This window comes from Pteropus alecto, unplaced genomic scaffold, assembly GCF_000325575.1.
Source record: "Pteropus alecto unplaced genomic scaffold, ASM32557v1 scaffold86, whole genome shotgun sequence".
Taxonomy (NCBI): Eukaryota; Metazoa; Chordata; class Mammalia; order Chiroptera; family Pteropodidae; genus Pteropus; species Pteropus alecto.
The window spans coordinates 25646820-25663411 of record NW_006442109.1 but is presented as its reverse complement, the minus strand read 5'-3'; the positions used below and the strand labels follow the sequence as shown (position 1 = coordinate 25663411).

The window sequence follows — 16592 nt, the reverse complement described above, 5'->3', positions numbered from 1 at the left end:
TTTCCCTTTCACAGCCCACCATCTGCACCCTCTTATATGGCTTTAGAATTTATCACTCACTCAACATATCCTTCTGAGTTGACTGGAGGCACTCATGTAACTTCCTAATTCTGGGACCCAGGCTGACTGAGAAGCCACCATCTGAAACACTGGTTGTTGTGGTAGAATGAGAGAGTGACAAATTGTGCTCCCCATAATTGCTTATGCCCGGAAGCGATTCATGTCATTTTGCTCACATTTCATTGCCCAACTTCAAAGGAATGGGGAGGGGCAATCCTACAAGTGCCTGTGGTGAAAACTAGTAGTATTTGCCAACACTAATGACTACCAAAGGCCTTGATCATTAACTCATTCTAACATAAACCTGACATAGAACTTCAAATCCTTGAAATTTAAAGTATGTGAATTTCAAACTTGCATACTTGTAGGAGAAAGTATCAAAAAAGCTGAACAAACTACTTTTTCAACTTCATCTGGACCACTGATCCTTTCCTTATTCCCTTCCAGCAGACTTGTTCATTCTTTACTTTCCTCCCTATTGGGCTAAAATTCCATGATCTGTTGTTTCAGTTTAATTTCTTGCCATTATTCTCTTTTACACACGCATGCAAGCACAGGTGGAGAAGACTATATAATGAGACTAGTACTCGTAGATCAACTACCCCCACTGGGTTTTCAACAGCATCTTATAAATTACATTTCTCTAGTCAATAAACCCATTCCAACAACTTTCAAAATTCTACCCTCCTCAGATTTCCCCCTACCCCATCACCCCTATTTAAATTCCTCTTCTTCAAACCCAAGAAGTGATCCGTTCTCCTGCCTGACCAAGAATTGGACAGGAACTGATAAACCTTTCCCTGCCAAATCTGCAGACATACCTACATTTCTACTCATATGTCTTTCCTTCTTGTTAGAATTTTAAAAATGTTCATCCTTTGTCCAGGACCAGCCTCTCCACCTGTTCTCTGCAGTCTCTTTTACTTTTTCAAAGACCTCGTACTGTTATTAATTCAGTCTCCCTCTTATATTCAGTCTCTATCTACAGTTACTCCTAAGCACTTAAAAAATACTTGAGACTTTCTTCCTCTTCGCAGTCAAATTTCCTGAAAAGAGGACTTTATTCACATCTGCATTTTCTCTTCCCACTCCTAATATCTCAGCATCTTTTTACCCAGCACTTTGTGTTCCTGGTTCCCATGACACCAGACTTTACTGTTTTTCTTAGTCTACTTTGCTGACTTAAAACCTTTATTCATCTTTAAGTATTGTAGTTCATAGTTTTCCTGTCTGAGATCCTCGTCTCTTCTTTTTCTAATCTCTTCCTAAGTGATCATATTCACTCAGAAAACTTCAGTTATGCTGATGACTCCAAAATTTGTATCCTTTACCCAGACCTCTTTCTATTTCTTGTATATTGCTGTATTTCTAGACCTTATACAGTGTCTTTCACTTAGGTGTTCAATAAATGTTTTCCTTGTGACTGGCTGACAGAATGAGTGAATGAATAAACAAACTTCGTGGTGATTCTTTGTGATTCTTCTTAACAGACCAAGACCAAATACTTTGGGTCCACAGGCCTCGCACATAGTAGATACTCAGTAAATGCTTTATAAATGATTGAATGAATAAAAATAAATGAGTGAATAAAAAAAATGTTTGTGGTGATTCATTATAGTCAACCAAGACCAAAGATTTTGATTATTCTCTTTAAAAATGTAACTGGGTATAGCTTAGACTAAAACTTGCTTCAAGAGAGCCTACTTCTTTAACAGATCAAGTAAAAGATGCAGGTGTATTTGGAATGTTGACTGAATAATATGTGTGCAATGTAAGAGTCGTAAGAAAACAAGGTTAATTACCTGCATAATCTAGTGTATGTACAGTGGTCATGAGCACAGACTCTGGTCTGGAACTGCTTGGGAGAATATCCAGAATCTACTGTAGGCATTTGATAGAGGGTTTCCTCATCTGCAAAATGGAGAGCCTACCTCATAGGGTGGTTGTGAGGGTTAAATGCAATAATACTTGTAAAGCACTTGGCAAGAGACTGGCACAAAATAAGCACTTAATACCCGTTAGTTATTACTAATGACATTCTATTTTGATCCAGCCGGTATAGGTGCCAGGCAAAGACATACTATAGATGAGTAATCGCTAAACCTGGCTGCTTATCAGAATCATTTGAGCTTTTTAAAAAAGGATTCCTAGGACTGTTCCCAGACTACTGAATCACACTGGAATGTGTTAGGGGAGGCAAGAATTTGTATTTCTTAAAGCTCCCCAGGTGATTCTGAGCATCAGCCAGGTTTGGCAGTTATATTACAGAAGATAAAATTGCCTCTAGAAATCATCTGAGCATGAGATATAATCAGGAAAAATGTTTCTGGTGTGGAGAAAAAGCCAGTAATGACATCTGTAAAAAGCCAATTGTATGTAACCTTTGGGATCAATGGTCATCGTTGTGCTGATTGCCTAAAAACAGATCATAATGAAAGTGAAGCATGCACATCTGAGCCATTTTCAAAGTCCCTGAATGAAAAGAGAAGCAGTGCAACTGAGCTGGTAACAGCTGCCAAAATTAATTCAGAGTAGCCATGTGGGATGAGTAAAGCATTAAGAGCTTCAGAAAGAAGTGGTAGAAATATAAAGGTTAAGTTTTAGGTATTAGAGGAAGACAGATTAGAGGAAAATAGATGAAGTAGCTGGAGATGAGCAAGAAGTGCTATAAGAAAATATTAGGAGAAAATAATTTTTACTGAAGAAAAGAGATAAAGAACATACGCCTCAGAAGAGAGAGAAAAAAGAAGAGGTCTCAGGAAGGATAGTAAACACATTTCAAGAGATTAACATGGAAAAGGCCCAAGAGAACATGGATAATCGACCTATTATAGATGGACTCCAGATTCCAGAGAAACAAGTATTACAGAAAGGGAGAGGTAAAGTCAAATCTGAGGCAATGAAGTTGATAACAAGGGGAAGTAAAAGAGGGAATTCAGAAGAAGTCTTGAAGGATAAGTAGAATTATAGAAGTATGAAGAAGCTACAACTTAAGGTAGGAGAGTGTGGAACATAAAGATCTAGGGAGTCATTAAGCAAACATTAATTGAGTGTCTGTTGGTGTCAGGAAGTATGCCAGGTTATGGACACACAGAGTGAAAGACAGTTTCTGTTCTCATTTTTGATAAACATTGGGAGTAGAAAAGAAATAAGGCAATGGTCTTATTGGAAATAAGACTGCATGGGATAAAAGAATGTTCTGTTTTTGAAAGGACTAAATATGAGGCTCTTCCCAGGAGACTGTGGGGCCAGTCAAGGCATTTTGAGCATTGTGGGATTTTAGAAGGCTATATTAGAATCTAGGTTGGAGTCTATCTGACCATAGGTGTAAATTAGGCAAGAGGATGGGGCTCTTTGTGAATATATATGTCTGTCTTTCTATCTCTCCATCCATCTATTCGTCCATCTGTTCACACTTGTCACTCATCTCCAAAGAAATATGAAAGATAAAATAAAACACTTATTTGGTATCTTTCTTATATATCGTAAGTAAAGATATTTTGGGAAAAGTCTGAAAGTAACCGAAAAGGGACTTATAAAGCCAGGCAATGAGAATTCCTATATAAAATAAGGATTAAATAATACTTCTTAGTTATGTACTATTATCTGTCTAGAATATCCTTAGAAAAAAAGAAGAAAATATTCCTATAGCAGTTCAGCAGAGAGTATATGTGGCAAAGTGAAATATCTTTTTTTACAATCATGCAGTAGTAAGAACTCAAATTAATTTCTCAACAACTAGGAAGTTTTGGCAGAGTCATTTAGAAGATAAACAAATTCCTATTAGAACACAAGGAAATTAAAGCTATGAGGAGGAATAAGCAGAAGGGGAGCCAAGCTTCCTTTTGGAGGTGACAAGATGGTGGAAGTCTTAAAAGAAATGAAGGTTCTCATAGGAGAGTTTAAAGCCAAAGAAGTTGAAGAACTAAAGACACCCATCTATATGCAGGCATGATTAATGGAAAGAAAGAAAACACAAACTTGAAGAAATTGGAGCAAAAGTTAAACATCAGAAACCAATGGAAAAAGTCTTTATAAGCAGACTCAAGGTGATAGAAAATGTAAGATTAAACCCAAAAGTAAGTTATTGCTTTACATACAAGTGAGTGTCATGGTAAGTAAAAATACATTTAGATTTGCTTTAAAGGGCAACATCGTATATTAGAATTCTTTATCAAACCATTTTAGGAGCTAGATAAGAATTTTGGGAGTGGGGGTGTATATGTAGAGAGAAAACAGATTGGATGCTTATAATACTGCAATGTCAAAAAGATGAACAGATAATTTAGTAGCAGACATCTAAATTCCAAAAGTGAGCAACATAAAATTACTGTAGAGAAGAGAGAACTTCTGGGTTTAATGATCTGCCCCCTGGCTTCTGTGACATCCTTGAGCAAATCCTTGGCACCTGTCTTCAAAGACATGTATGGAAGATGAGATAACTAGCACAATGAAACTACTGTGAATAGGAACTGAGAGAACTGCTGATAATACTGAATGCTGAATATAAGATTTTTCTGAGTATCCTGCTGGAAAGATTGACAGGAGTAATAAAGAACATGAGATAGGAAGGGAAAAATATGCTATAAAAGGGGGTCTGAGAAGCTTACTGAAAAATCCTTACATGGCAAAGGAATGAGGGGAAATAAATTCATTATGTTTGAATTAAGAAAAGGCTTTTATTTAGATATGCTATGATTTTCTTATTAATACCATGTAAAATATATTGTTCCAGAGCAGCTTTGAAATGCGAGGACTTCACATGTGAGCCGTGGAGATCAGCGTCTCCATTCTCAGTAAAGAAGATTGAAGAGAAAATTAAAATGATAAGAATAAAGTAGTACTGCCCATATAACCCTTTACTATTTTTGTAGTCTGTAGATTGAATTTCTCCTCCTCCATTAATATATTTTTAAAGTGTATAAGGATATAAAAGAGACAGTCCAGGGAAGCCGAGGTCACTCATAGCCTAGTATTCAAGAATAGCATCTCTCTAGTGATTTCAAAAGCAAGTTTAAAATAAAGAGTACAGAGAAGCTGGAATAGCACCATAAAAATGGATAAAAAAAAATGCAAACTTGTTGAAAACAAGAATAAAGGATGTTTATGTTTTTTGGAGGGGCAAATAATACCAAAAAAATGGATCAAAAAGAAAGGAAGTGAGAAAGAAAGTAAACAGGTTAATTAGAAGTTATTAGAGACCAGTTCTTCTGATCAACTGATCACTTAGCTGTTGCTATTAGTTTTCTGCTGCCCCTGCAGCTTGCATCAGTGCTCTCATTCCCGTGGTTTTAATTGCCATTTGTATGCTAATGACTCTGACTCTCAAATTAATGCCTGAGCTCCAGATCCACTTCCACCTGCCTCCTGAAGACTGCTTCTTGGGTTTGTCACAAGTGCCTCAAATTCAACAGATCTCAGTCTATAAAAGTCATCTCCCCACTTCTTCCTCCCACCCTAAGTCTGTTTCTCCTGTGTGTTTCCTTATTACGGAGTATTGCAGCCTTGCTCATCTAGTCCTCTTACTTTAGAAATGTAAACATCATCGTTGATGTTTCGTCTTTTACCCCAATCAATCAGCAAGCTTTTTCCTTCATCCATTTTAATAGCTCTCACATATATTTACCTCTCTTTTATAAATCTAATAGTTTAGATAGGGGTTGACAAACTTTTTCTATAACGAGCCAGACAGTAAATACTTTTGCAGGCAATAGGGTCTTTGTCACAATCAATGTAGGTCCAAAGCAGCCATAGATACTATCTAAATGAATGAGTGTGGCTATTTCCCATCAGACTTTATTTATAGACGCTAAAGTTTGAATTTTATATAATTCATGAAATATTATTCTTTCGATCCCCCAAACATTTAAAAATGTAAAAATCATCCTTAGCTTGCCATCCCTACAAAAACAGGAAGCGGGCCAGGTTTGACTCACAGGCTGAAGTTTGCCCACCCCTGGCTTAGACCAACATTTTCTCTCCTCCAAAATAGAACAGTAGTCTCCTACTCTCCTAGAGTACAGTAACCATAGCAATGAGTCCTATGTATTATCTATGTATTGTCATTCTATGGAAGCTCAATAAATATTAATTACTTTTGATTTTACATTAATTGATTCAAGAAATTTTTTTTAAATATTGAGTTAGTAAGAGGTCTCTTCTGGTAAAATTTTGAAAACATGTACCATTAATCAATATTCAACTCAAACTTTAAAATTTTTGAAAGTTGTACTTGTATTTTAAATAAAATGAGTATTCTTGTGCAGATTTAAAATGAATATTACAAAATCAATTTATCTTTAATTCTTTTTGGAAAGAGGTAGTGTATAGATAAGGATTTTTCTTTTGCATTTATGATCTAGCTCAAAGTGAATATGAGAAAAAAGTAAATATGAGGAAAACTATTCTTTAGTAAAATGAAAACTTAATTTTTTTTTCAGGTTAAACTACAGAGCAACATATCATATCAGATGGCAGATATACATCATTTAAAGGGTAAGAAACAATTATTAAAGATAAACCAAAGCACCTAAAATGTCTAAAATTCTCAAGAATTAAGAAATGGCAAAACAGCTAAATGAAATAAAGTTTTTGAACAAAGCTCCTTCATGGCAAAACATCTATCCTTTTGTTTTAAGATATAATGAAAATATTTTTTAACATTGCTTTATATTTGATAAATGCAAGTTAAAATTTGAGGGCCTGCATTTTAATCCTGTTCTGTAGACAGAGTTCATGCGATGAAATGTTGAAAGAATCCTCAAAGAAAATTGAGCTGTAGATTCAGAGGCTATTAGACTTCTAGGGAAAAGGACAGGGCCCCCCTGTACTTGTGTCCAATCTGCTAATAATCCATACAGGTCTGGGGATGTTTTGGACACGTCTTCCAAGCTTAATGTTTTAGATACCCTGGAAACAAGAAACCTGGGGAGATATACATATTTTTGTTTAGATGAAGAATAGGAGATGACTAAAGTTTTTATGGGAAATAATAGGTAAGGAGAACAAACTCTATGCTTTGTGTACATTACCTTATACCATCACTGACCTTTAGAGTTTGAGATCTGAGGACCACCCTTCTTCTTCCTCGTACCCTTTGGTTCCAACACCGTGTGTTTTGCATGCAGTAACTCAGTTTTTATATGTGGGTAATACATGCTCTCTAATTTCATAAATATCTCTTTTTCTATAACCATTTTGAACCTCTTTAGATAGAATTAGATAATATATTTTTATCATCCCTCTTGGAGAAGCTGGCTTAGTAATTTACTGAAGTTTTGCTCTCACCTAGCAAAACCATTAGGAAGTGTTATTTGTGTGTTGTAACTCCTGAATAGGAATTATTAATTTTTTACTATCTATGATTTAGGACAGCTTTTACTTTCTATTAGAAATTTGTTTCCTGAGTAGCCATATTGTTTTTTATTGCATTTGTGTCCATGTTCAGCTCTTTTTGACTCACAAGAGTGCATTAGGATGACACGAAAGAAGCCACACTGTCAGTGCTGCTTCCAGCTTGCACTTTTTACACATGATTCTGCTTATCATCAGAGTATATTTCTTATTAAATTATAGATCAGTTGAATAAAGAGTCTTGTGGCTTCTTGTTGTAAAAAATGACAGCCTGTGTTACTGAGTAAAAATCTTTATTGTACCATATGCATTGAAGTAGATATTGAGATATTTTGAAATTTTATGTTACTATTCAGCAGAGAAAAAGGCTTTGTTCAAACTCATAACTGTACAACTTTTGCTTTTAGTACAGTTTTAAGATCGAATTTCATTATTGTGATTTTGCACCTTGGGAAATATTTTTACCGAAACAAACATTTTGACAAGTCAGCAATAAAATCTAGATTTAACTATCTTCATCAAAATTAATACTGCATGTAATAGAATTAATTCACACTGAGACCTTAAAAAAAAAAAAACCTTACGGTAGTTAATATATTTTTAGAAATAGAAGAAATGAGAGTTGGTTTTTAATTCCTGAGATAATAACATTCTAGTATACAGTGATTTATTTTGAAAAGCTCACCTTATTTTTAATCCTATAAAATTAAGAAAATTTGAAGTCGAAATTTTCTAGAAGTAAATATTTATTTTGCTTTAAAAACTGGTCCTAGACAAAGCCTTTCTTAACTTTATCCTTCTGTAACATACCCTGGTATTACTGTCAGAGATAGAACATCCTGCATAATCAACCATGGACCTGATCTCAGTTGAAGTTACTCTGGTAATCCTACTGTGGTGATTTGGAGCAGCCATACTAGACAGAATATCTTTGGGTTCAAAATAAAGAAAACACATGGCAATCAGTCGAAAGTAAAATTGTGGCATAGAAAAATTTTATCTTTAGTTTTGCTTTCTGTTCTGTTTACTTTTCTTCTTTCAAGTCTTTGTTTCAACCCACTCAGAGCACCAATTAGCTCCTTGCTTTATAATCTTTTCCCTATATTCAAACAAAAATAATCTGATATTTTTCGTGGACTGAAACTAACTCATAACGATGTTTTATTTTTGTCAATTGTATTTCAAGCCTTTTATCTCCATTTAGAAATGAAAACTTTGTTTCCCGATAAAGGATTTTCAAATACTGTTAGTGAGAAGCTTTGTGGAGAGGCAAAGAAGCCATTCCAAAATTTGAAATCATACTAAGCCTCAAGTTCATTCTGAAGGTGAACTTAGCTTACTTCATTTATTTTACTGTGTCGGAAAAAGAAGCCTAAATGAGTCCTAAAGATTACCAATTGAGGTCCATTCCCTAAGAGCTGCTAGATAGTGCTGATTTTTTTTGTTTTTTTTAATTGTAATAACTTTTCAATTCTCTAGAATCTTTCCTGCCTAAGCATAGGTTCACTGTATTGGCTAACCCTGTAAGCTACAAGACCTATTTGTCACTGCCTCCTGCTGAGATCTCATTGTCTTGTCTCCATAGCTAAAGCTAATTTCAACTACCTCTAGCCCTTTGTATCTTAGGAGATTGGGCCAGGGATCAGATAACAAGCTAAATGTGATATTCAGTGGTACCTGGCCTCAGATTTGTTACTTGTATCTGAGGTAAAGGTAATGGGTGAAAAACTTTGGAGATCAACCGTGTTTACATATTGGAGAATTAATAGAGTAAGAAGAGAAATTTAAAATGTGGCTTGTCTGAACTCAGAAACAGGCCAGAATGGTGGTTACAAGGGGCTGGCAGGTAGTGGGGATGAGGAGATGTTGGTCAAAGTGTACAAACTCTCAGTCATAAGATGAATAAGTTTTGGGAATCTAACATACAGCATGGTGATTACAGTTAACAATACTGTATGATATACTTGAAAGTTGCTGAGAGTAGATCTTAAATGTTCTCATTACAAAAAAGAAATGGTAATTATGTGAGAAGATGGAGGTGTTTATACCATAGTGATAATCACTCACAGTAAGTGAATAAAATCAACATGTTGCGTACCTTAAACTTAACACAATGTTATATCTCAATTAAAAAAAAATTTTAATGAACAAGGTACAAGCATTTTATGTGAATCATTTTTCATACCTGATTATTATACTATAAGGTAACTATTATTATGCAGATTATTAAACTTTTTATTTATATACCTCAGCAGATGTTTATGTGACTTTAAAATTTTTATTTGTTGTCATTGCCACACTTAGGATTCCACAATAAAATTTGGGAAGAGAAAAAAAATGCTCCAAATTCTACCAGTAAACATAATCACTGGTAACACTTTGATATATTTTATTTTAGTCTAATTTTTACATGGATGTAATTATATTATAAATATATGTTTACATTTGTTTTTTAAAAACTTACATCCCAAGCAGTTTTGGAGTGCCTTTAAAGTAATAAGACTAATTCTATAAGCCTTCATGAACATAGGTATAATATTGGTACATTATGGTTAAACATATTTTAGTCTTAAGATGTCACTTATATAGAATAGACTTCTGTTGCCATAAAAAAATTAAGACCTTAAAAAAATATTAAGATCTTCTTAACTACTTTTGCTTAACTGCTAGCAGTTAGCTCATTTTTAAACCATCTACGAAATGACATTTCTCTTCTCTGGCTGAATTTCTTTTATTTGTAGGGTCAGATGAAGAAGAAGCAGCCCTAGAAAAGATGGAGCCAGTAATTATGGATTAAATGTACACAAAAGAGCATATGGCCCAGCTTTTAATTTACTTTCCACTTGGAATTTCATGGTATTCATTATAACTAAAACTTTCAGCCTTAGTCCAGAAAATATGAGCTTTGAAAATGGAATTTTGATATTTTGGTATATTTATTATGTGAATCAGTAGCAGAACTAAAAATGAGATTTAAAGTGTTTGGCACCTAAGTTGGGAGTCAAATGTGGTTTAAAATGGAAAAAGAAACCTCAATTCTATACCTACAGTGAACATATCTAAAAAATATGATTCCACCCTGTTTCTATAAAGCAGATAGAGTTAAAGAATTAGGTAGGTTTTTCTTCTTCTTCTTCTTCTTTTTTTGGATACTGTTTCCACAACTTAGTGTATGTCTACATAATGTGAAAAGATGTGTACTTTTTAAATATTTCTGATTGATGTGAAAGCCACATTGTTTTAAAATAAATTTTATTGCCCATCTGTGTCATAAAAAGCAATTAAGTGGGGGTACCGATTATATAATTTAACTTGCTGAGAAGTGTATATAACTTTTTACAATCCCATACCTTCTCAATAGGAAGCATTAGAGTGAGTAAACTTTATTCTTTTGATTCTTACCTTGTGTGGATAGAGCAACTTGCTGAGCTTCGTCAGGAGTTTCTTCGACAAGAAGACCAGCTTCAGGACTATAGGAAGAACAATACTTACCTTGTGAAGAGGTTAGAATATGAGAGGTAAGGTGCTACATGCAACAAATATTTATGAATCTGGAATATCTCTCCAATTTTGGACAGTTTTTTCCTCTCTGGCTTCTATTTTTCTTTTCTTCTCTTCTTTCATTTTCTTAGGTCTTTTCAATTCATTTTCTATTCTCTTTCTATGACTCTTTGAAATCCAAAATAGTCTTTTATTTCAATATGTTTAATACCATGAAAATATCTCTTACAAGGCATGTCGAGTCTGCCTATGTGAGACAGAAAATCTTGCCTGAGTTTTATTGAATTAGGTGTGGCAAAGACTGAAAGATTAAGATTCTGCGATTCTTCTTGAGGGGCATTCTGAAGATGAAGACAGCACTGGGAGATGTCCCAGAATAGCTGAGGTCTGAGTGCCACCTGTACTTCAGTCTCCTTGCTTACACCTCTACACTTAATTTATGATGAGGTCTGGGAACCTTTTAGGGGGTTTTCTAGCAATCACTCTTTAAAAATCTTTATTATATCTTTAATCAGTTTTACAGTAAAAGGTAGTTTTTGGTCTGCACACCAGAAATAGAAAGATTTGCCATACTTTAAAGTGCCATTTATCCATTTCTTATTTCTTACTCTTGTAGTTTATCAATATGCATCCAATGACATGTATATATTTTAACCTAACAATATTCAGTAGTTATCCATATAACTATAGGATTAGAGATTGAGTATATTTAGAGACAGTATAGTATTCTAGCCCATTAATGTACCAAAGCTTGTTTAATCTCTCCCAGTTGCTGAACCACTATATTTTTCCTTTTCTCATTATTATGACTATCAGCTATAAAAATCTTTATGCAAAAAGGATTTTTCCTTTCTTATATTATTTCATTGATATATATTCTCAAATATAGAGTTCCTGAGATAGAATATTTTATTGCTTTTTTTGCTCATATCACATATATGAAAGATTGCTTTCTAATATGACTACTAATTTATAATGTAAATGTTTCCCCATAGCCTCATGAGCATTAGCTTTTATAATTCTAATTTATGTTTGCTAGTATAGGAATAGATAATATCATAAATACATATAGGGAATTTAATTTGGATTTTTAATGGTGAGAGTTAACATTTTTCTATATATTTATTAACTATTTGTTTTTGCACGAACAATCTATTTGTATCCTTTGACTGCTTGTCCAATGGTTTGTTCCTTTACATTTTCTCTTGATGGTTCCAATCTGTTTATTAGTTCCTTCCATTCTTGCTCTTCCTATGATTTAAACTTTTATTATTGTGTTTAAAGTACTAACTACTGGATGAATCATCTGCTGCTACTCCTTATCAACTCTCAAAATTCTATTTTTTTCTCATCTATTACTATATATTATTCTTACAGTTTTTATAGTGTTTTTCTCTTCTGTGATTGAAGTTGGCTTTGACAATTGTTTCTTTTATAAATGCAATTTATAAAAACAAACTTCATCTTTCTAATTTCTGTTTTTTAAATTAGCTTTATCAGTATTCTTTATTTTCTATTGAAGTTTCAAATATTTTAAGAATTTTGACTGTCAGCTATATTTATGTCTGCTCTTTGTCCTTCCTTGCCCACTTTCATGTCAACTGAATGCTTTGTCATTATAAATGTATGTTTTCAACTTCTAGACAATTTTGAGAATCCAATCCAAGATAATATAGTCTAAAAGAATGACTTTGTAATTTAGTTTTCAGTGTGGACAACAGATCAAGGAATTAAGAGTACAACATGAAGAAAATATTAAAAAATTAGCAGACCAGTTTTTGCAGGAACAAAAGGTAAATTTAAAAAATACTTAAATCAGAATATGTTCTTCTTATAAATCATGTAATTTAGAAATTAAAATATGTACTTTTGTTATACAGTATTGTATTTTTAAGTATTCTAACCTGCATAATTCTAAAAATAACTTGCAGTGGAGTGGCTTTATTGCCGAGTAAATTAGGTATTTTCAAAAATATAACCTCAACTCTTAAAACTAATTTTGAGCTAAATGTCTTTTATCTGACTTTTAAAAATAATTTTTGCTGTTAATATATTTCTTAGATTGTAAAGTAGAAAACATTTTACTGAAAAATTAATTACTTCCTATTTTATGCTTTTGAGAAATAGAAAAAAATTGAGAAACTTTTCCCTTAATTATAAATTTCCATTATTCTGAATTCCTTTCTTAAAATATAGAAATGAAACATTAGCTACTATTTTGATTCATATTTTTGGGACTGGCAAATTCTTTTATTAATTTATCCATATTCAGTTGATACATATTACAAAGTTCCTGCTAGAAACGGAGAGAATTTGTCTGAAGATTACTAGTCATTAGGACATTCTTATTTTTACACCTTGCAGTGTGACTAGCTGTGGTTTGTGTAAAGTCTTGTGATTTAAAGTAAAGAGAAGTTAAACAGTGAAAAATGTTTCTTATTATTTGGTACCATTTCCCCTAAAGGAAAAGAAGTGAAGGAAACTAGATTTTTGTTCTTAGCTGTTTCACTGTTTTACAAAGTGGAATAGCTACTGCCTGTCTGCAGTCTGCCTTGAAGAGATGTGAGGCTAAATTGCTGGAAGATGGCAGGTCTGAGTGAGCTAGTGGCATAGGGCCATGGAGGATAACCAAACGTATTATTGAGACAGTGAATAGTTAGAGGAGCATAATAGATCCCAAAAGGAAGAAGAGAGGTTTGCTGTTGCATTTGTGTTATAAGCCCATATAAATAATGGGGTAAGTTTACTCTCTTCTGTTCTTCCAAGAAACTCATATGAAAGCTTTTCCCTTTTTCCAGGCAAGCGTAATTCTTTCTGTCTTCTATACTAGGCTGTTTTTATATTATAATTAACTAACTTCTTCTCCAATTTTTCTTTGCCCTTTTCCTGCCCTAAATGGAACAAGGTGAGGAGAAATGGAGCTGTTTAGAGAACTTGCCCATACCCCTCAGACCAGCAGCCTTCCCACCCTATCTTTATTCACTGTTCATCCAACTCCTAAAACAAGTTGATTCTGTGAAATTTGAGTTTTTTTCCCATAAGAACAAATCTAGTGTAAGCTATGTAAAACAAGCATAAGTTGTATTCAGAGATTTTTTTTTTTAACTAAGCACATGCCTATGTTAGAAAGTACTCTGAAGAAGGGACTAGCGAACTAAATCTAACCTGCTGCCTGTTCTCATACTGTCCATGAATAAAGAATGGTTATTACATTTGAAAATAGTTGAAAAATCAAAAGAATATTTTATGATGGGAAAATTATAAGAAATTCACATTTTCATGTCTGTTAATACAGTCCTATTGGAACATAGCCACACACTTATGTGTTTATTGCTTTCATGCTACAAAGGAAGAGGAATTGTAGACCAGAGATGACTAAAGAGACCTGAGGACTTAAATGCAATGTAGTATCCTGGATTGGATCTTGGAACAGAAAAAGGACTTAATGGAAAAAGTGGTGAAATCAAAATAAAGTCTGAAGTTTGATTAATAATATACTAATGTTTTCTTAGTTTTGTGAATGTACCATGCTAATGTAAGATGTTAATATTAAAGGAAATTGAGTGAAGGATAATTACTTGTCTGTAAATCTAAAATTATTTCAGTATAAAAAGTTTATTTAAAAAATAATTAGGTGGTCTTCTTACCAAGTTACCAACATTGCATTTAGAAAGCCATTTTAAGAATATTTACTGTCCATTCACTTAAAAGTATGGTCATTCATAACGCATCAAAAGGACAACATCTTTGTTAACTATTTCAAATGGAAAAATATTTTGAACAGTAGTTTGTTGACTTTTAAGTTTTATTTAACAGTTTGTTTTATTCGCATCTACTGATAGTGTAGTACTATAGAAATAGCCTTATGATATAGCATTATAGTGAAAAATGCACAGAAATGCAGGATAGGTGCTCAGTTTGTACCTCATTGAGATTTTCACCCTTGGCCTTCATATTGACATTTAAAAATTTTTCAGTTTATCGTTTCACTCAACACTCAAACTCTCAGATTTAACTATAGCTTACCAAGTTCCCAGAAAATGTGGGCATAAGAAAGACTGTTAGGTTTGATTTCCTTTCCCACAATTCTCTAGCTTTGTAACCTTGGACAAGCTACTTAACTTCTTTATAAACCTCAATTTTATTTTATTTTTCCTAAAACTGTTCATTTATCTCTACTAGAGGATAAATTTGAAAGCACTTTGTAAACTGTGGAGCATGGTGCACATGTTTATTATTAATTTTATCTCCAGGTACACTGGAATACCTACTACACCTGATTGTTGTAGCACCTTTTCTCCTTTATTGTGATAAATTCTTACAATTTGGCTCTTGCATTTGCAGATTTCTTGTAGATTTTTTAATACTATTGTTTTATATAACATTACTAATGATTATATTCCGTGGTGTTCTAGAGTTGACAAACCATTTATAAATGCATTTAATGTTAAGTAGAAGGACCTATACAGCAACCCAATGTCTACTTGACTCTGTGCCTCTCCTAATTTTCCACCGAGGCAACTCAACTAATATAAAAGAGAAAACTGGCCCAAAATAGAACTGAGTCAGGCCTAACCATATACCTGAAGATTCAAGTTTTCTAAGGAGATGATATGGTTAGGAGTAGGTTGGAGGGAGCACTGACCTGTATATTGTTCTGCCATTACTTCTTATGCTTAAGTGGTCAGTGCACCTGGGAAGAAGTGTGCCTGTTTTCCACCCTTGCTGTTTCTTCTGGGAAGTAGCCATCTGTCATGCATGATGGAGCACCTGTGTGCCAACCTCTTGCTGTCTGCCATCCTGCTCTATTACAACACAGAGAACCTACCCTGCCCACAGCTCCCAGGACAATGCCTAACTGTAGGCCACCACAGCAACCTAAAGTGCTCAGCAAGACTCTTCTTGCAGAATCATTTCCTTAGCATAGCCAAAGAGAATTACCTCTGCCTAACACTTCAGGCCATTTACTCTAATTAGAGAATTTAAAAAAGGTTTTGGTTATTCTTTTGACTTCACATCAGCTATTAAAAACTGAACAGAAAATAATGTTATATCCCACATTTCAAAATGTTTGATATTTGGACCCATAGTGTATGTTCCAGAAAATGAACAGTTCAGAACATTTAATTAAAAGTTGTTTCAATGGTTTAACATTTTGAACTGACAAATATTTACTGTTATCACATCTTTATCTAACAGCAAGAGGCCCACAAGTTTGAATTAAAAGTTGGAAATGAATTGAGTATAAACAATCGTGCAGCACCTAAAAATGTTCCAAAAGTACCTGAGAATGCTGCAGATAAGAATGAAGAACCCTCAAGCAATCATATTCCACATGGGAAAGGTATTACTACTGTTTTGTTTTCTGTTAATAAGATATTCTTTTATGATTTTGAGATGAACATTTTCAATCATAAAGAGTACTGTTTGATTTTAGTTCAGTTATGATTAGGTGTCTGTATTGTTTCAATTTTGGATTCTTTGATAGAGGAGAAAAAATAGTTACTTTAGAGTTATGACTATGTCCAAAGCAAGGTATAAAGACATTCAGTCAGTGTAGCTTATTGTTTTAGAAACTGATTGTTATATTCTTTCAAAACATTTTCAATTTATGTAAGGAAAAATACAAAGTTATATCTTTTGTTATTTGGGCAGAACCTGTCAAAGGATGGTGATGC

General features: G+C 33.6%; 1 protein-coding gene across 2 annotated transcripts in view; it reads left to right on the top strand.

The window, feature by feature from the left end:
* CASC4 (cancer susceptibility 4) overlaps positions 1-16592 on the top strand; it is an 83656-nt gene that overhangs the window by 15513 nt on the left and 51551 nt on the right. For both annotated transcript variants that reach the window (XM_006920422.3, XM_006920423.3), the window contains exons 2-6: positions 6501-6555; positions 10829-10931; positions 12617-12707; positions 16114-16258; positions 16570-16580. In XM_006920422.3, coding sequence (XP_006920484.1) covers positions 6501-6555; positions 10829-10931; positions 12617-12707; positions 16114-16258; positions 16570-16580 — 405 coding nt within the window. The remainder of the gene's footprint in view (positions 1-6500; positions 6556-10828; positions 10932-12616; positions 12708-16113; positions 16259-16569; positions 16581-16592) is intronic.